General features: G+C 34.5%; 1 protein-coding gene across 4 annotated transcripts in view; it reads right to left on the bottom strand.

Annotated features, from left to right (window-relative positions):
• Positions 1–3,226: 3,226 nt before the first annotated feature.
• The window catches only part of LOC108692341 (alpha-catulin), a 52,864-nt gene continuing 35,526 nt past the window's right edge, over positions 3,227–20,564 (bottom strand). For 3 of the 4 annotated variants that reach the window (XM_018200540.1, XM_018200542.1, XM_018200543.1), the window contains exons 3-12: positions 14,370–14,647; positions 14,024–14,266; positions 11,907–12,170; positions 11,262–11,513; positions 10,654–10,813; positions 10,452–10,570; positions 9,984–10,313; positions 6,380–6,586; positions 5,321–5,819; positions 4,227–4,299 (exon numbers count right to left, since the gene is read on the bottom strand). In XM_018200540.1, the coding sequence (XP_018056029.1) occupies positions 5,427–5,819; positions 6,380–6,586; positions 9,984–10,313; positions 10,452–10,570; positions 10,654–10,813; positions 11,262–11,513; positions 11,907–12,170; positions 14,024–14,266; positions 14,370–14,647 (2,246 nt within the window). In that variant the 3' untranslated portion in view covers positions 4,227–4,299; positions 5,321–5,426. Of the gene's footprint in view, positions 4,300–5,320; positions 5,820–6,379; positions 6,587–9,983; positions 10,314–10,451; positions 10,571–10,653; positions 10,814–11,261; positions 11,514–11,906; positions 12,171–14,023; positions 14,267–14,369; positions 14,648–20,564 lie in introns of all 4 variants that reach the window. The other variant, XM_018200544.1, reaches the window with a different exon arrangement.

Here is a 20,564-nt window from a genome sequence, read left to right as displayed (position 1 = left end):
ATGAAGTATGAAGAAATATAATAGTGAATTGAATGTATTTTGAATGCGAATGTGTACTAAAACTATTTTCATCTTTACTCGTTCTCTCTTTTCTTTCTTTTTTCTCTCTCTCGTGCACATACTTATGAGAAAGTATTATCATCGTATATTATTGCATAGGAATTGTTCATAAGTACATATATTTAACAATATATTTCGCGAGCTTCTCTTTCTTCCGTATAAATAAAAACGCAATCAACTAACGCGACGACCATCTATTCCGCTGATGTGTGAACCGGGCAATAAAAATAATAGAAACTCAACATTTACGATCGAACTCGCCTCCGTTTCCCCATAGAAAATATTTGTGCCGTTTTATACAAAAAAATTTGAACTTACTATTTTAATGAACGTACTCTAAATAGTCTAAATAGAGCGATAACGTATGATACAGAGTCTGTACAAAAGTACTGCGCAAATATATCTATGTGTACTTATATGTATATGTCCGTAATTGTATGCGTATGTTAAAATTTCCATGTCAAATTACAGTTTACGATGTTTCGATTCGCAAACTCGTATTCCTCGATAACTGCGATAATAGCGGCAATAGCTAATATTTCTACTCTCGGAACTCATGAAAATATCTCGATCTATCCGTATGAGGTATCTATCTTTTCAAAATCGCTTCAGCAAACGAATTTCGCTTAGCGCCAAAATGCCCGAAGATAGATCGGTCAACGATTTATCGCTTTTGACAAATCGGAATTCATGAAAAGTTAAAATAGGAAAGAGAAATAGAAAATGGGCGTTTTAACGTCAAATTGGAACGCCTAATCGTCATGGATATACATTCTCGTGTTGTGAAAAGATTATTTTTTGTGCAAACTCTGTATAATACATACACGCAGAACAGTGTATTCTTTCGTGCATTTACTCGTAGGTACATACATGAAATGCACGAATGGTCAACGCATCTTGTTTGCGTACGCATAATGTTGTATATACAGACGTCGCGATTGCCACCGGTTAAAGCGGCTGTAACATTAATAATACTAGATTATCATTAAATTATTATCGCTTATTCACTTTTATCTTGCTACATTGATCATCAGTTCTCTCGCGATCTCGATGTACGACCGGATTCGTCTAACCTTCTCCTTCTTTTTTTTCAAAGGAAAAGGTAACAACAATAACATATTCCGATGTTATCATTGTTACATCGTCACGATATATAATATGTTCAGCCTGTAGAAGATAAGAATCGGCCGATAAATTCCTTGTGCCTTTCGTGAATCTTGCCGCACATCGAGGAGAAATCGTGAAATCTCTACAGCATCTATTTGTGGTGAAACCATGTTCAATCGTGGCGATTTCGCATGCTAGAGCCAACCTCCGGCGTCTCTGCAGGAGATTCGCTTCCGCCATTTATTTGCGAGCATTCGCGCATACGAAGGGAACTCGACAACTGCAATCGCCGGATTGCAGTTCACTAATGCGAATTCTACTCGGATTCTTTATTACGTATTGCTAGAAATTTGTTTCGAACATGCTGGAATTTTTATCCCGTGAATATAGAACAATTTCGAGCTCTTCGTGAACGCGTGCTACCATCGTGGTGCGCTTGAGAATCTATTTTCACCTTTAACTCACGCTTGTATTTACAATTCAATTGACTCGATAGATCGCATTCGATACATTGATAAAACATATGGTTCGAGTCGTTTCTTTGAAGGGTTCACAACGATTTAAAAAAAGTGATTCTGCGTAATTATCGCTCTTTTTCATTTTTCTTTGTGGCATCGAGGAACTTTGATGTTTTTTTTTTTTTTTTTTTTTCCGATGAATGTCCCGGAAGTGCCCGATTTGAGAACAATCGTAAAACTCAACATTCTCATTGGTCTCTTTCTCACGAGAACTTTAACATATTCATATGATTACAAATATCGTCAAATCGGACAATCCGTTTAGTACAAGTGATGAAAATTAAGCTGACTTGCAGCCTGCGATCTCGAGTGGTGACAGAATGTACGTTTTTGCCACAAAGTACGTCCCTGACCGCCCTGCTGCCGCCCCCAGGTCACCCTCGATAGACCTCCTGCCCCACGAGAGTCTTTTTTTCTACGAAGACTCGATTAACTGCATTATTTTTCGTAGATACCGTAGTTGCGTGAAAATGATACGTTTTCTAAAAAGATTTTTAATTGCAAGGTCAGTGCTTAAATACTGTAGTATCTTTAGATACGTGGATATATTATGAGGAATTTGAAGGATGGCAGATAAAATTGTTAACGAGTGTAAGAAAAGAGAGTATCTCTTATGTGAGTAAAAGATACTCATATAAAGACTTTAGAGACCGCCACTGTTCAAATTTCTCTAATTAGCCAGTGAATTGAGTGCAACGCAAGAGAAGGGAAAGTCGTTCGTTAACGTGTAGTTTTTCATATGCTGCTTAGTTTTCGTCGGTTTGCTTTTGAGTGGAGAGAGAGAGAGAGAGATACAGAGAGAGCTTTTAAGCTTCTCGCGGATACAGTACGCCTTGACGATCACGCGCTAAAGTCATGCAGATGTATGTATATGCACGAGCTATTTTTCTTGCAAGTATAATACGAGACTTCTCTCTGCATAATCTGTTTACCGAAGTTGGCGTAACACTTCGGGAGTTTCGAGATTGAACCCCGGCAAAGTTCCGACAAAGTTTTCACACCTAAAAGGCACTGCGATCGACATTTGTTAATTATTGTCGTTGCACCAACTTCTCGATATGGAAGAATGATTTGTTTGTGCGCAGCCGTATATTGGCGGAAAAGTTTCTCTACGAGAATAATGAAAATGAGATCCAAGTAGTTACAAGATATGTTCTTCCTTATACGCCGAAAGTATTGAACGACTTTAGCTTAGCATCGTAACAAAACGTACTGCGTGTTAAACAAATTGACTTAGAGTTCATATAATCGTAATCATTGGAAGCTTATAATTTTGTAATTTATTAAACCGATGTACGTTTCGGAATGCTCTTAAATACGGCGTGCAAATGTAACAGGCAAGTGATGCTGTTATTAACGTAGTAGCAGTGAAATGTAACGCCGCAATATTTAAAAATTTCATTCTTAAAAATTTTATTGCTGAAACGTGAAAACGTAATTTAATTACACTGTATTACTAATTGTAAGATGTAAAAATGAATTCATTGCTCGCGAGCAGCTTTTGCTATTCGATATTTTTAATAGCGACATTTACACCGGTGATGTTGCCAACGATCAAAGCGTGGATCACGTAATCGAATCAAAGAGCAATTTCGTAAACTACATAGATGCGCACATTTTATCCACTTTCACACTCAACTCCACGTGGTATTAACTTGGTTCGATTTTCCGCTTTCCCACGCCTCGATCGCCACGCGTGGCACGGCGGAACTCGACCGTGTAAATAAGTGTGCTCCAAAACTTTGCTTGGAGTAAAAATGCGTACATCTGAGACCTGCTCACTAACAACAGAAGCGTGTAAACCTGTTTCTCATTATTATTAGAAGTTAAAGTAAGTTAAACTAAACGATCTGGCGAAACGTACACGTCGACCAAGTATATCTTCGTTACACCTTAAACGATTGTCCAAACACATCGAACCGTTGCAACATTTTAAGTACATGTACCCTTTCATATCATAAATCGTTGATTAATACTGAGATTAACTGCTTATACTCTCTGGTCGAAATGTGAGAGTATCACCGCGGACTGGATCAATCCTAACGTTTCAACCAAGATTCTTTTACACAGTCAACACTTTCGCGATCGTTCTCATTTTACGTCGCAAAGGCGTTAAATTGGATCCGTTCTCCTGCTTTCAAATACCAAATCATCAGGGCGTCCAGGAGGAACGCTTTCCTCACGCACAGGTTCCGAATATCGTTACTACGCGCAATACGTCGCCTCCGCGAAAACGGCGACGAACATATCCCGGCCAGGCGAGGCACCTCCGAATACTGTATCCCGTATGGTCGTCGCGGTACTTGCCGACAGTTGTTGTTGACGACAATTCCGCGACATCCGGTCGACGTGTACGTCGCTTTGATGGTCGGTGGGGCAGGCGAGGTTCTCCCTAGAAAAGCAGAAAGGAAACCCGGGTGCGGCGAGCGTCCCCCTTGGCCCGTCGGGCCATCCCAAACTGTCAGACGGACGGGTCGCTGCCGGGGGCGGAGCCCGTCTTGCTGCCGTCGACGCCAACTCCGCCACCGTCGCCGTCAGCTCCCCCGCCCTCTCCGCCCCTGTACGGCGAGCCGCCGGCCCCGCGCGCCGACAGACCTCGGAAATCCAGGTTGTACTGAAAAGACGTACGAGGACGAAAGATTAGACGCTTGTTATATCAGCACACATTACATATAATAAGCGAGCCCTCCAGGCTCTTGTCATTTGCTTCGCAAAGCGAAAGCTCGCCGAATATCTTACATGAGGAATTCATTCATACGTGATTTTTCTTCCACGAGCTTTCGCGAGATTCAAGGATAATATTATTACTTTAAAGTTTTAGCATTTGAAAGTTATTAGAGATATATTGTCGAGAAGATGTCACGTGCTGTGTGACATTGTTTATATGCTCTTGCCGTCATACTTGGCGAGTCTGTGATCTAGTGTATTTAAGAAGAATCATATACTCTGACAAAGATAGAACAAATTAATTTTAGTCCAACATTTACAATGTAACATTTTATGTAATATTATTTTATTGCGTCAAACAACAAATTTACGTACAATAATTTTTCTATAAAGATATGATATTCGTTTGTCAGAGTATTTGAGATTATTGGAGGAAGAAATATTAGATTTTAATTTTTCATTACGAGATACATAGTGTAGCCATTCCTGTAAAAGTAGCTGAAAGTGGATTAATTCAAATAAATTATTGTTACATAGTCGGTGAGGATGGATTTGTCATGGATCGCGCTGAATATTGTTAAATCAAAGCGAAATCGACAACACGCGCGAGTTATATAAAAAGAAAAAAAAGAAGCTGCAAAAAGTAAAGTTGATGATCAGCTATGATAAAGTTTACGCAAAGAGACTGATAAGCCGCGAAGTCAGGAGCTAAATGAATTCGTCGTAATATCGTAAACATTTTTCAATCAAGTTTAAGTTCAAAGTTGAATAATAATATATTATAGAATAGTACGTAATCGCGAAAATGACCTTTCGTTTTTTATGCATTCTGAAATCCATTAAAAAAGAAAGTAACCGTTTTATCAGTGGAAATCTGTTATTGAAATTACGACGATTGGATCCTAGCACGATTGAAATCAGGTGATACGAAATAAAACAAAGAAGCTGAAATGAAACCAAGGTCGAACCTGTACGAAGAACGTGTAGTGTTCTCGACGTGTTCGTGCGTGCGCGTGAAACGACAGAGTGTCACGTGCCACGTGCTACAGCACGACGTATTACACAAGGCTGCTATTATCTCGGTAGCGTTGCGTGTCTTAAGTGCTGCAGTTGTGCATGATGCAGCTGCAGCTGGAGGAGCTGCAGATTCTGTAGGCAGTAGGGTGGCTGCTGCGTTCCGGGCGTCGTATACGGTAAAACGGACGAATGCACGAAGGAGCCAGAGTTCCGGGACAGCCCGACATTGGGATGTCCCGGGCTGTAATTGAAGGGTAGTAGGGACAGGCTCAGGTTAGGAGATGGTTTTAGGATATTATGAAATTGCGCGGTCGTAAGTGGATGGGGTTGTACGTAAGGGCTCGTGGAGGGTAACAATTGCGGGCTAATCGGATACAAACAATCCTCTTCGGCCTGGCCGGGCATCGTCGTCGGGCTGAGCTCCATGTATTGCGGCATGATGAGATTGTGCTGGGTATTGAATAGAATGGAAGGAGATAGACGTATTTCTTTGTCACCTGAACGCATGTCTCTGTGGCTCTTCAATTCTGGTATCTGTGCGAATACTTGAAACGATCTCACAATATGAAAATTACAAATTATTTGTAACATTAATTTGGTAATAATATTTTATGCTGATAGTAATTAATATTTCGATACAACAAATATTCACACAGATTAATTCTGAAGAGAATTTCATAATCTCTTAATTCATGTTATTTCATAAATAATTTTCATTGTCATTTTTCATAATTCCAGCTCTATGTTATTGTTTTATATAAAAGGCTAAAGTTACCTGTAAAATGTAAAATTTGCTATTCTTGCTGACGTTTTAATGTTAGCAAGAAAGAGTTAGGTAAGATATTATGAATAAAATATTATACTTTCTTCCTTTTCTCTTATATCATGTACAAATTCATCATCAAATACAGGCAACCTCAGTTATGAAAGAAATTCGTGTAAAAACATGTCTTCGTTCATTCAGAAAATAAATAAATTGGATATATATATAAAGTATTCTCATGGCTCACCTTTGTGGCGCAGACGAAACACGTTGTGACCACTTTCGAGATCACATTCATGAGATTTTTCGTTTCTTGTATGACATTGTCGACCTTTGTAAAAGTGGCGGCCTTGCCGACGGTAGGATTCTTCACGGTGAATTGCAATTGTTGAACGTAAGTTGGCACTCTATCCAAATTTTCCAAGAGGTCTTTTTTGTGTGGTCCACCTGGTACCTGCACCCATGTAACGTATCGTATACAAACTTATGTTTTCGTTCGTATCGCAAAATAAACTTGTTCATATTTAATTTTCAACGATTCAATAATACATAAAAATATTTAATATATAGCATTTAATTATTGATTAAAAATAATTTATAAAATAATTTGGTATATATATTATATATGTATACATCAAAATAATTTAAAATTAAAATTTTATAGTATTTATTTTTGATATGTTATATTTTCGATATGTCTCTAAGAATTATATTTTATTTTTTAATAATAATTTTCATATTAAGACATTTAAATACACATAAGTTTAAACAAATAATTTACAGCATGTGCTATTATATTTTCTCTCTGGATTCACATGATCATAAAATAATATAAATATAGATAATATAGTAGATTAACAATCGTTGAAAATTTTTGAACATATTTACCTTGCGATATTACTTCTGTATATATTTAGCATTTCTTAAAGATTCTGTAAAGCAAGATGCTTGATTCTATTGTTGTGATAGTTTATTAAATGACTAATAATAAATACTTTGTAATACGTATCGTAGATACTTAGAAGTTTACATCTAAGAAGTTAACAGAAAGATCGTCTATCTGTCCTAGGAAAACACAATGCAAAACTTTCAACGGCACGTAAAAGATTTCTTGATACAGATATTAAAGTAACTGTGTGAAGTGGCAGTGAAATAGTACAGACCTTATTATTTTGCAAGCTTACTTCATGAATTTTATTTTTTCGAGACAATATTAATTATCAAATATTAATGAATTAGTTACCAAAGAATTAATGATCAAATGTTCGAAAAAAAAAACAGAAAAATTTCTCAGATTTTAATTTTTTTAAAGATTTAATTTTTAATATCTGAAATATTTAATTATATAGATATTTATTGATGATAATTATGTAGATTTATTGTTTGATACTCGGTTTGATAAAACATATGATGAAGGAAGCTAGCAAAAATTGTGAGACATAATACTCATGCCCCAGATAGTGGAAGGAGAGGGACCACAATGCACATAGACGTCGTCCATAGACGGAAGCATTCCCGTAGCATCTAAAACACACCTTACTAATCGTACAAAAAAAGTTGTAAATGTATGTACATAAAATAGATTTACTAACAAAATCATAAACGTTCATTATGACAATTTAGATGACATGATTTACGCGAAAATTTCTCCAATTTTTGAAATTTATTTAAATCGTGACAATTATAATACAAGTAAAAAATTTAGAGTTTTTGAGTTTTTGAATGTAAATTTATACTTATAGATACCATTATACTTATAGATACTAGAGTCTCATATGAGTATACTGAATCATCACGTCAGTTTTTTTGCGATGACTTGAAATAGTTCTTTCTTAAATGTTAATTCTAATATCTTTATATCTTCAACATCTTTATATTTACTTATATTTTATGTAAAACAATTTTCTATGCTAAAACAATTTTCGTAATGATCAATAAGAAAATCTACGTGCGTGATATTGCATAGCAATACAAACATAGTATATACAAATGTAATGACAACACCTAACAACAGTAGAACATTGACGCTGCAGAGAAAGTGAGCGCTATATATACATATAAATATATATGTATGTATATATATATATATGGCAACGAGAATGATTTGTTAGGGCGAAAATGATATCTATTTTCAGTTCAAAAGGGTCTAAAGTAAAGAGAGAAAAAGTTACCTGGATGGAGGCATTCAAGAGCGAGGGTATAAAAAGGATTGTATATAATACAGAATATATTACAAGGTTGGCGTCTTGTTGTTTCTCTTAAGAAGAGTATAAAGAGAGACCAAAGTGATTTCAGGTGACTATATATTCGGCCTAGCTAGGAGGGGTTCGAAAGAGGGTAGCAAACGTGTTAATTCGAACATGTCTAATGCTAATAACGCATGTCGAAGCTACTTCTGGTCTGGAAGCTACATTTATAGTAGCATAAAATAAAATAATAACAAGGTAGCTAGGTCGCTTCCAATTAATATTTTCTATTTTTACACTTGTTAAAAGTTAAATTACTTATTCTAATTTTTAAATTTTTATCATCTATCTACTGAAAAAATTACGAAATATTATTGATTTCTTTTTTAAGCAATCGTTTCTTGAAACAATCGGAACTTAAGCTTATAATAAAATTCAATTGAAATCAAGTAGTATACAGGGTGAATAAAAAGAGGGCTGGTGAAATATCTCGAACATTAAGCATTTTCGAAAGAAATGTTTCCTACAAAAGTTGTAGGGTTTTAAATGATCTATTTACTGATTTGATTAGTCTGATTATCTCACTTTGGGTTGCATCATCAAGGTCAGATTAAGATCACATCAATTTTTTTTAATGGCCCTATTTGATTCCAGAATCTAATAGCTGGTGTCAAGAGCTTTTCAAAACATTACAATAAAATTATTTTTCATAAAGTACTTTTCGAGTTATAAAGCTTGGAAGTTATATAGTACTGCCGACATTAGCATTATGCAAGGTGTTGTTCGATCGACGGCTTTTGAATATTCAGAATCATATTCTGGATAACATTTGTCAAAATCAAGGTCATTGAATATTGTATCTCTTATTTTCATTTATACGTAAAAATGAATTTATGCAAAAATGAAAATACGAGGAATAATTTCCAATGGCTATCATAACAAATGTTCTATCTAGGATATAATCCTGAACAACATTCAAGAGGTTTTAGTCGTCGGCCGGATCATACTTTGCGTAAAGCTAATGCCAATGATGTTGTAACTTTCAAGCCTTATAACTCGAAAAGTATTTTATGAAAAATGAACCCAAGATCAGATTGATTAGATCAGTAGATAGATCATTTAAAATCCTACAATTTTGGTAGGAAACATTTCTTTCGGAAATGCTTAGTTTTGAGATATTTCACCGGTTGCGGGACATTTTCACTCACCTTGTATTTCAATATATCAACATATATTTATTTTGAAGATATTATGATATGAAAGATATGCAAATATTTCTACATTTCTACGTACGATGAAATTTCTCTTACTGAACGTTAAAGTAGCAATAATTATTGTTAGCATCTACTATTACATATTTATAAAAATATTAGCATGAATTAAGATATAAGTAAATTTTCGATGCAGACTTGATGCAGCTTCGACGTTGCGACTTACGAAGAAACGAAAACTCAATAGCGAATGTATAAGTGAAAAGATTTCCAATATAGCGAGGATCAAGAACGCGGAATCAAGTCCAATATAGAGTCCGTATAATAAACAATGGTAAAAGAATGATTATAGAAGTAAGGATGATATATAGATATATCAACATCAGTCCAATTAAAAAAACGTGTGTCATCTCTCTTTCGATCTACATCGGCGTATTAGCCGGCCGCTACGTACCTGGTAACTGAATTGTCTCACAACCTTGTACAATCTGTTTGCCTCTTCGGCGAAATACTCAGCTTGGGTGAATAGGTCCTGGGTGGTTTTCAGGGCGCCTTCACCTCGCGTGAATTGGTACATCGAGAATGCCATCGACGACATATTCTTCGCCCGCTTCACGATGTCGTTGTTCTCTTCTAGAGCGCTTCCGCTCTCCTGCCATTTTTCTGTCTCGGCATCCATCTCCGAAGTTATCAATTTCATTTCGAGTCCTGCCTTAGCGATCTTTGCCTGCTCCTCGCTGTCCAACCGTACTGGTTTTAGCGGTTTGCTCGTCGTGCCATGTTTCTAAAATAAAGTGTATACTGTTTATTTCATTATATCTATCTGAGAAATAATCAAGTAGAGAGGTTTTCTTGATTTTTAAATTTGTATATATGCTCTAGAATGTATTGACAGATCGTTTATTGAGATGATTATGCGTACCCCTGGCCGCGGTAAAGACATGTAAACCTGCTTCTCTGGCCGATTTTGACTGAGTTCCAAAACATCTTTCGCTACTGTCGTCACATCAGTCATGAGCCACTGCCACATGTCAGCAAATACTGTGAAATATATACAAAACGTTAAATGATTAGCAATCATTATTGCAAATTTAGTGGGTTATTAAAGCGTTTAAATGACATACCTTCGAGATTTTCTTTGGCTATCTTACTGGTGGGATGCCTAGCTAACGTGTGTGCGGCCGTTACGACCTGAGGACCATATATTCTTAAGTTGATCTCCGTGAACTTGGCCGACACTTGCAACGATTCCGAAAGCGCAACATGTCTTAAAAGTTTGCATACCTAGAAGGAAGAATAATATGCAATAATTCCAAGAATAAAAACTTTTACATATCAATAAAGAAATAACCGTGTATTCCAATTTTTATGTGCATTGTATTAAATCACTTCAAAGTCACAGAGATTTATTGTTAACGTCAGATATAAATAATGAACTGTGTGATCTAATTCATTTAAAGTTAGACTTGAAAATAAATCCAATTAGGTGCTGCAATTGATTGCAATCTAGAAATGATGAATGTAATCATTACGTATTATATTTAATAATCAATATGTCTTAGAACCAATGCAAAATTAAGGCATGCGCATTTTTGCTGTGAGAGATGTAAGTCGATTTCGTAATTCGATAATATTCTTCGAAAAGAACTCTGATAGGACTTATTCGTGGACTTAGAATGCACGTGCACGCGAACGCGTGCACGCGGTGCGTGGGCCACGTCTGGGAGCTTACTTCGAGAATGTGTTCGATATACTCGTGGAACCTGTCGCTGCTCTCCTGTAGACGGTCGATGTCATTGGCCAACGCGAGATTTCTGATCGTTGACACGAGTTCCTGGCCGGCTTTTGTCACTTGGCCAAGATCGCCGGCCTGTTCCATCGTCGTCGCGCTGAGTTGCTGGCGAAGGTCTCTAGTCGCCCGTAACACACCCATCACCGCTTGTTCCATTTCCGAGCTAGGTGAACCCCCGCCGCCCTCGTAATTCTGATGGATACGATATTCATCATTTCATACTTTATCATGTTTGATTTATTAGATATATTAGAGAATATTTTTTATTCGGATTATATTATTCGAAACATATTCGGTCATTTTTATCAGATAGAATTTATTGCAAACTGATTTGTTTTTAGTAAGCTTTTAATATTATCGTTATAGCGCATCAACCGCGTAGGCTCTTAATTAACTTTTTTATCCCTTTTAGATTTAAATATTATATTATTATTTTCACTTTACAAGGCTTGTCACAATCAATAGTACTAAGATTTTTTGCGCATTCTTACACGATATTATTAAGTATTATTAAATATTATTAAATATTTAGTCGCGCGCATTTTTCTTAAAATGCGTAAAATAGAGTAAACTTTATTGACTCACCATACTATTGCCGATCCGTAAGAGTGTATTGAGCTCGAGTTTCGCGCGATCACAAAGCAGAAGAATATTTTCTCTGTGCTCGTGACTCGTATAAGCGCTGTCGGTGAAGTCTTGTGTCCTCTCGACCACTGTTTCAAGCGCTGATGTAAGTGTTTCGCGACAACCCGGTCCCAGCAGGGTCATCCTCGTTGTTTCGACGAGCCTTTCGAAGTGTTTCAAAGCTGAGCAAACGGTACTGCTATCCCAGTCTTCCTGCTGCGGACTCTGCAAGTAATGGCAGTCGTAGAAGAAATATTTTTCTTAAAAAATGTAGCAGATACCTTTCTCTAAACATCTTAATTATTTAAATATTTTAAAATAATTACATATATAACCAGTCTAATTTTTTTCGTACACTCATATTTTATAAGTATAAGTATAGTGTTGGAAAACATTTATATTCTGACGAATATTAGACATGACACAAATAATATTAAATCTTTTAGAGATGTCACGTTTCGGAGCGCCGTCTCACTTGGCCAGGTTGTCTACAATCACTTCAAAATCGATTATGTCGCATGGAAAGTGGATAGTACTTGAGTGTAAAATGTAAGGATATATTTTTCTACGAGTAAAGACTGTTCAACGTGACCCAATAGTATCTCTCGCGTTGTTTCTTCAAAGACTCGAGAGGTTTTCAGAAGTGTCAGTAATATGCGAAATATTTCCCCTCATTTATTTAATGCTAAAAGAAATCTGGTACAGAATGAAAGCATCGCGCGTATATCGAAGTATCGATATATAAATACTGCACAATTTGGCATGATACGAATAACCATTCATATTCTTTATAATGACCGTGTTATTTATGAGGCAACAATTTTTCTCCTGTGGTGAAAAATTTTTCATCATTACTCTTGGATAACCGTTGAATAGACTTTTTATGCAACCACAAAATTTCGCCAGCACTGCCACAATTTAATTTCTTATATCCAATTTTTAATAGATGTTTAATTTTAACATAAAATTTGCATGGGATGATTTATGATTTACACACTCTATCTATGTACGAGTATGTAATAATTTCGGCATTAAATAATTCGTTTTAATTCCATGAGTGGAATTTTTTTATCGCATATTTTGCTTCCATTTTCTCGTTATTTAGGTTTTCTTTCAGTAGTTTTGCTTAATTTTTTCATTATATAAATGCAAATAATAAATATATTAAAACGTACTTAATACGAAAGATTATTTAAAAATATTTAAATAACCTCCATATTAATGTAAAATATATAAATTATTAGCGATCACAAATTTATCAAAACCGAAATAATCATCGTCATGAATAATCAATTGCGTGAATGGTATGCAATCGTAATCCATTGATATTTGTAGGACATATTCCATTGATTCTCCTATATACCATCTTCGACCACGGCTTATCGATTTCATCAGGCCGGACGTGCTATTATATTTATGGGTTTCTCGAGTCGTATTACGATTCATTTCGATATCTCGTTTGCAACTTCTGTTGCGGCAATGGATCGCGGCTCAAGGTCATTTAAATCGCATATTAGGATTTGTAAATCACAATTTGGCGGGCAAAGGCTCTTTGAAACGTTTCCAAGACTTTCGGAAACATTTTATCATGTATTGCTTTTTTAATTCTTATATGGATATATATTCTCACTGTAGCATAATAATGAGAGACATATATGAGAGGCACATGCTTATTTGGCAACTGCGATTATTATAGTATTTCTTGGCAAGCTTTAACGCGAGAATATTGGTATCGATAATTATTTTTTCATTATTCAAACAACATGTTTAAAAAACGTTATGAAGACCTTTTTTGGAATACATGTCTAAAGGATATTTAAAAGACATCATAAAGACATCTTGTATCTAGACATTGTATGTTGTCTGGGTATTTTTATATTAATTTTTAAATAGTTCGCTATTTTGTTCCGCAGATTAATAGATCGTGAATAGATAAATATCGAAAAAACTATTATTGTATAATTTCACAATTTGATTTATTTTTTTAGCTTTATTAAATTAATTTTAACGATGTTGAGTGGTAAATGTTTTCATCATTTATGAGCGTTTATAAAGTATTCTTGAAGTAGACAGCTTACCTGTGAATTCGAATAGGATTGAGATTCGCTACAGTCTAATACTCCGTCCTTGACAACGTAATGTATTAGATCCATCGCTCTTCTCATTTGGCAAAAAACGGTGTCTCTATTCTCCTTAGCAGATGGACATTCGGGGTGCCTTAGACATGTCTTGCTGGACGTGAGCAGCATCATGGTGCTTCTCTCTAATACTTGTCGGGCCGCTGCCATCTGCGCGCGTCGCCTTTCGTCTTTGAGGTCATTCTGAAAATAAAGTGTAAAAAATTTAATTGAGTCACGATTATACTAATGAAAATTAATATAAAATTCATGAATGAAATATTGATTTGCAAGAAATAAATCTCACCTGACGATCACCCGTTAAATGTGCCAACTCGACCATCTCTCCTCCAAATTGGCTAAACGCCTTGACGAATTCTGTGAAATTCGAGACACTTTCGAGACGCCCGAGACTGCGGGCGACCTTATCCTTGGCATGAAGCAATTGATTGACCACGACGATGTCTGCCAGGAGGAGGACTTTTGTCACTGAGCCTAAGAGACATCTAGCAGCTCTTACGACGGAACCTCGGTCAGCCAAGCTGTCTTCCAAGGCACATTCGCATAATTTCTCGATTGCTGAGCCTAAATGTAACATAATCGGACTGCATTGTCTAATTTTATAATGTATGTATATCTGTTAAGTTGAAGTTAAAATATGTGTAAAGTAATAGTCCTTTCTACTTATTCCACTGTAAGATTTAATTCTGAAAGAGAGATCGATCGGACGAATTTTGAGCGAGTGTGACGGACAAGGAATACTAATGAATTAAACATCTCGCCTTTTTATCGTGTGTCACCGTAAAATCGGAGTTACTGATTTAATTATGACCGAGCTCCTTGATTTAAGTACGACTTAAGTACGGCTACAAGTAATTGGGTGCTCTTGAACGATCGTAATTAGTTATACTTCGCACATTCGCTATTTTATCTAAACTAAAAACTGTCAATACTTAATTAAGCTTATCGTTAAGAAATTATAGTAAAATTTAAATAGCAAATACGCAGGATTGTGTATTTACATTTCTCAACGTATTGAAATGGAATATTAATTAATTTTTATTCCTTTTATTTGAAATTTATTAACTGTAATTTTAAAGCCAATATTTTTTAAACAAATCTATAATATTCATTAAAAGAATCATAGATTGAAATTAATAAGAATAATTAATATTAATTGTATATACAATTTATATGATAGTGATGATAAAAAATAATGATAAAAAATTGTTGTTAGCAACTCTTCCTAGCAATATAATGTTGACAGAAATCAGCATAAAAATCTACATTACAGAGCTTTTTGTAAGTTGCATTTGTGCATAACGTTTTCTAATAATATCGTTATCGATTGGAAACTCTTCGAGTATGAGACATGAGAGGTGTTCTGTATTATTAAATAATTATTTTCGGAATTAGAAAGCTGTAATTAACGCGAAACACAATATTGCCGCTGGCTATTATCATCTATTATCATTAATTGTTCATCGCCATTAGGAACTCACGATGTCCTAAAGGAAAACTATATTACAGGGAGAATCAATGAGAGAACAATTGATTATAATCAGTTCTATTTGTTCCTTTATATTGAATAATTATGAGAAAACGAAATTGTGGGCGTTTGAAATAAATTTATGTATGTTTACAAATCCTCTGTAACAATGTTCTATTGTTCATGTCGCATATCTATGTAAATAAATTTTATTCATTAATTTACTCTTCCGAATAGTTCTTCATCAATTCAATGTTTATAAGCTTTTCTCATAGGCCACTGCGCATTATTCTTATTCAGTAGAACTTGTTCATCGACTTGATGGATATTTTTCTCATTAGTTAACAAGAAAAGCTTCATTCTTCGTTTCAATAGTGTGTTGCAAACTTCAAAATTAATTATTGTATATACTATATGTATATAATTTAATATGTATATAATTTAAAATATATAATTTATAAATATTTGCTATATAAAGCTAAATCACGAGACATTGAAAAAGAATATGTAAGATATCCTTGAAGATTTTGAATTGAATACTTAACGCAACGATTAAAGATATGACAATATTCTTTTTTTGTGTTACCGCGCCCAGTATTCTCTTAAAGGACAAATCGCTTATATCGAATCCTTTTATCGAATTGATTAGTAAAGCGATGCCAGCATTGTAAGATTAGTCAGTTCGATATGGAATCCTTATAGTGTTTTATATAGACTAACTGTTACGTAAGAGAACTTGACCTAATTTAAAAATCGAAGTGCACTGATTTCATATCATTTCGTATAACTACATATTCAGTTATTATTCAGATAATCGAGAATCGGTTTTTTTCATGTATTTATCAGAATAATGAGTCATAAGCTTTGTAAAGTCTATATATTTATTTTACAATTGTTTATATTTCAAACAAATCATGAAAGAAACATATCAATGAATAAGAACTATTTCTCTTTTTTGAATCTAGCATTTTACTTATTTAATTACTATATAATTAACGCTGGATGCAATGTATAAGCAAACTATTTTATTAATAAAAGTGTCTGCCTAATTTCGGTCTTTATGGTGAGAATTTTTGAGCGTAAGGAAATAAATAGAGCACACCTCACGTACCTCATATCTCGATATTGGTGGACGCATCGGGTGGATTGCAATTGAAGAGATTGCTCGGATGTGACGCGCACAGCATGTTCTAGGAGTATGCTTTTCGTGAGTCACAGGACAAAATATATCGAGCTGGGATAAGTATATCAAAATTGAAATTGACATTTACTTTTTATTTCTTGTTCACGAGTGGAAAATACTGTTTTTTGTTTCACATTATTATTAATTCAACCATTATATATACAAGATTAATTTATCACGTAGATGTGAGGAAATCAAATCATTGTTATGAAATACGGTTAAATTTTGAATGAACTAAAGTTTTCCAAGATACATATCAATCGCTTAATTGCTATCCTTGTAACTTTTTGTTGGCACGCAATAATGTTGAAAGAACAATTATACGCGTTGTTTTAATTCGCGTGATTAGGAAAACTCTAGTCATAAACGAATAATTTACATTGATGATAGAGTATTATCAATGCTATGATTTATTCTTGGATTTCACTGGATATCCATGTCGATTGGTATTTCTTCTTAGCAATCTTGCAGTAATTAACCAAGTAAAATACAAATTTAAAGAAATGATTTTTATCTGTTCAAGCCTGTCACAAACGGGCTTTCTCTCACGAAATAATAAAAAAGTTTTTATATTGATATAATTAATATTAAATTTTAAATATTATTTATTTGGAATGTTTTTTAATAAAAAATGTCTAGAAGGGAGGAAAAAGATGAATAGGAGCGTAATAGCCAGATACAGATGTGGAAATGAAACAAGAGGGAGTCAGTATTGGAGACAGGAAGAGGATAGGAGATGCAGAATATGTCAGATTGCAGAGGAGAGTACGTGTCAAAGTGTTAACGGAGTGTGAACAGACAAAGAATAGAATGCAGATGAGAGAATTTTTAAGAGAAGAGGGCAAAGGACTGTAAATAATGAAGATGATAGAAAAGGCGAGAAAAGAAGTAGAAAAGAGGGAAATAGCAAAGACGAAAGAGGACTTTAACTAGACGGTATATACTTTAACTGGACGGTATATAAATCCTAAGCGATGTATTTTATGAGGATGGACGTAAGATACTAAAGATACGAATAGCTATATTTGGATATTGTTGTTCATTCAGATATATATATATAAGTTATATGTAACTTCGGATATTGTGTGTTGCTAATTCAGATATATATAAGTTGGACTTTGTTGTTAATAATAATTTAATTTGAGTTAATATACTGAATGACTTTGCTGAGTTTGCTGACGTCTTAATAGAATAAGATAATATAGGAAGAGTAATACAGTGTAATCAATGTTATTATGTTAAAATGTGTGCTAAAATGTACATTAAAATATATAACAAGATACATTTATTGTAAAGAAATTATGTAGACCGGAAACCATTAGGCAAGAATAATACAATGTTCAAAATAAATACAATGTTTTTTGGTAAAATTGCATATTTTTTAAAATATATTTGTCTATTAAGATTAAAATGAATTATCGTGTATAATGTGGATTTGTAATTGTGCAAGCAACACGAATAGTTGCGTTCATCAGAGGGTACCATTAAATTGTGGAAGTAAATAGCGCGGAACGGCGTTTTATGATAACCATGATAACGTGAGCGATCAATGACGATGAATGTGACTAATGAATCACTAACTTTACTCGTTAGCGAAACGCGCTTTATCCGCATCGTTAAATTATTCCAATATTTACATTATATATATAAATTGTTCCAATATTTACATTATGCTTCTTCGTTAATAGTATTTCACTTTACAGATCTTAGATATACAATGCGACTTTCGTTTGTACGGCTTTTTGTGCAAGTTTGCATAATATAATCTAATTTATTATTTCTTTCATCGATTTTTACAATAGCCCTATCTGAACGGACCTTTTTACTGTTCGCTACTAAAATACACCGAGTGAATTTATATCGCGTTTTTCCCAAGTGACACATCACGATAAAAATCGCTCTCTTGTGCTCCCGTATATGCTGCAAGCTGAAAACTTTTTGTTATTCGGTTAGTTCCGTCATAAAAATGGATTTATTATCGTTACGTCTGGGAAATGTTGGCTTATTTGTGCGAAGAAAATCACGTTAGAATCGTTAGCATTTGATTTCAATGATTGTGTATTAAATTGATCAATTTGTCGAGGTTATTAATCTGTTTATGCAAGCAAATTAACCGGATACTTTGATAGAGAACTGTAAACTATATAAACTCTCTAACATCTACATTAATTTTGTATATGCATGTTTTATCGAAATATTACAAATGTTTTATGTACAAGTTAAGCTAATATATATATACTTTTTTTGGTTCTACTATAATAACAGTAATTAATAAATGTTTTGTTCATTAAATTGGTTTGAACGTAAAAAATTATCAAGATATAAATTTAATATTTATGCGAAGATACAATGAAAGTGACTATTATTTCATGTCAATAATTGACATAATTGCGAACGAATGAAATTGGAATTACAAAATTCACAGCGTGTTTCATTAACAACGTCGCGTTGACGATTTCCTTCGATTTCATCCGTTCGATATTTCAGTTCTCGGACAATTTATTTTTGCCCCGCGTATCGTGATATTTCCAGCCTTTATTTGCATATAACTGCATTTTATTATCAATTATCTCGAATTCGATCTTTGCTTTTACATTTGTTTTTCATACATGATGATCCCGATTGATCATCAGTGACTATTTCGTTGCAATAGAGTGTCAATTTGGCACAGAAGAGCTAATGAATAACTAAATGAAAAGCACTCTACGTACTCTCCGTTTAATATTACGTGCTACATATTAATATATTATGAAATGTAGTCTTTATAATCTTTTAGTTATTATCACTTGATTTGAAATGGATATCGGACCAAATGTCTACGTATTCATCAACTTGCTCGAGTGCATTCACTACAGTTGGCAGTGACTGTAGGCTGTTTGTATTTGTGATTAGATGCAATTAGGTGCGACTTTCTCAACGTTGCTTTGTGCTTACTGTATGCTGTTTCTCCTCAGATATATAAATTTGGCATGTTGCCATTTATCTTTTACGGTAGTCGCTTTTCGTTATAGTAATACGCTTGTTCTCTGTCATCGCTACTCTGGTGCGCGAGTTGAAATTCCACCGAGCTTCGAAAATAGCGTTATCTTGAGAAAGGGAATATAACCAAGCGGTTAAGCATTCCGTATAATGTTACAAATCTTCCATTCGTTTTGATGTGCACGTCGAAAACGTGTGACCTATCACGTAATTGCTATTTAAAATTCTATCTCGAATTCTACTCTGTATTTCACTCTCTGTATTTCAAAGATTTTTGGTTTTCTATTTTGAGAAATGATAGTTTTTCGTGATAATAATAGTTCAACCTCAAACGTATATGTACGAAGAGTGATGCAGTATGCAGAAACCACCGATGCCGACGGTTTATACAAATTCGTCGCGTGTTGTGTCATAGTGAATCCCACCAGCACGATATAGCGTTCGCAATTCCATGGTTAGTTACACTTACCGATTTACACGCGATACCACGCGAAACGATTTGTTCAAGCCAGCAGGTAGTAAGCTTGCATGTCTCTGCACGATTGTTGTGATATCGGTGCTCTTTCGATGTTATTTCATTACTTTAAATTGATACGTCTCGTGCTCCGATAAGCAATTCCACGTATCTAGCAATCGAATTTTATTATCTATTATCTAGAATTTTCATCGATATTCTAAATTCGTGGAGCGTGCTGTTTCTGATTGTACATAATCCTGTTTTGACCTCAGTGTTGTGACGAAAGTTCGTCGGTTTATTATTTATCGCCATTTGTCCTTAAGCGCAAGATCGATGACAGCGAAAAGAATAACTGATATAATAATAGTATTTCTTAAATATATAAGCGATGCTA

The sequence above is a fragment of the Atta colombica genome, unplaced genomic scaffold, assembly GCF_001594045.1.
Source record: "Atta colombica isolate Treedump-2 unplaced genomic scaffold, Acol1.0 scaffold7, whole genome shotgun sequence".
Lineage (NCBI taxonomy): Eukaryota > Metazoa > Arthropoda > Insecta > Hymenoptera > Formicidae > Atta > Atta colombica.
Note: the sequence above shows the minus strand (reverse complement) of the source record. Positions and strands in the feature narration are given on the sequence as shown.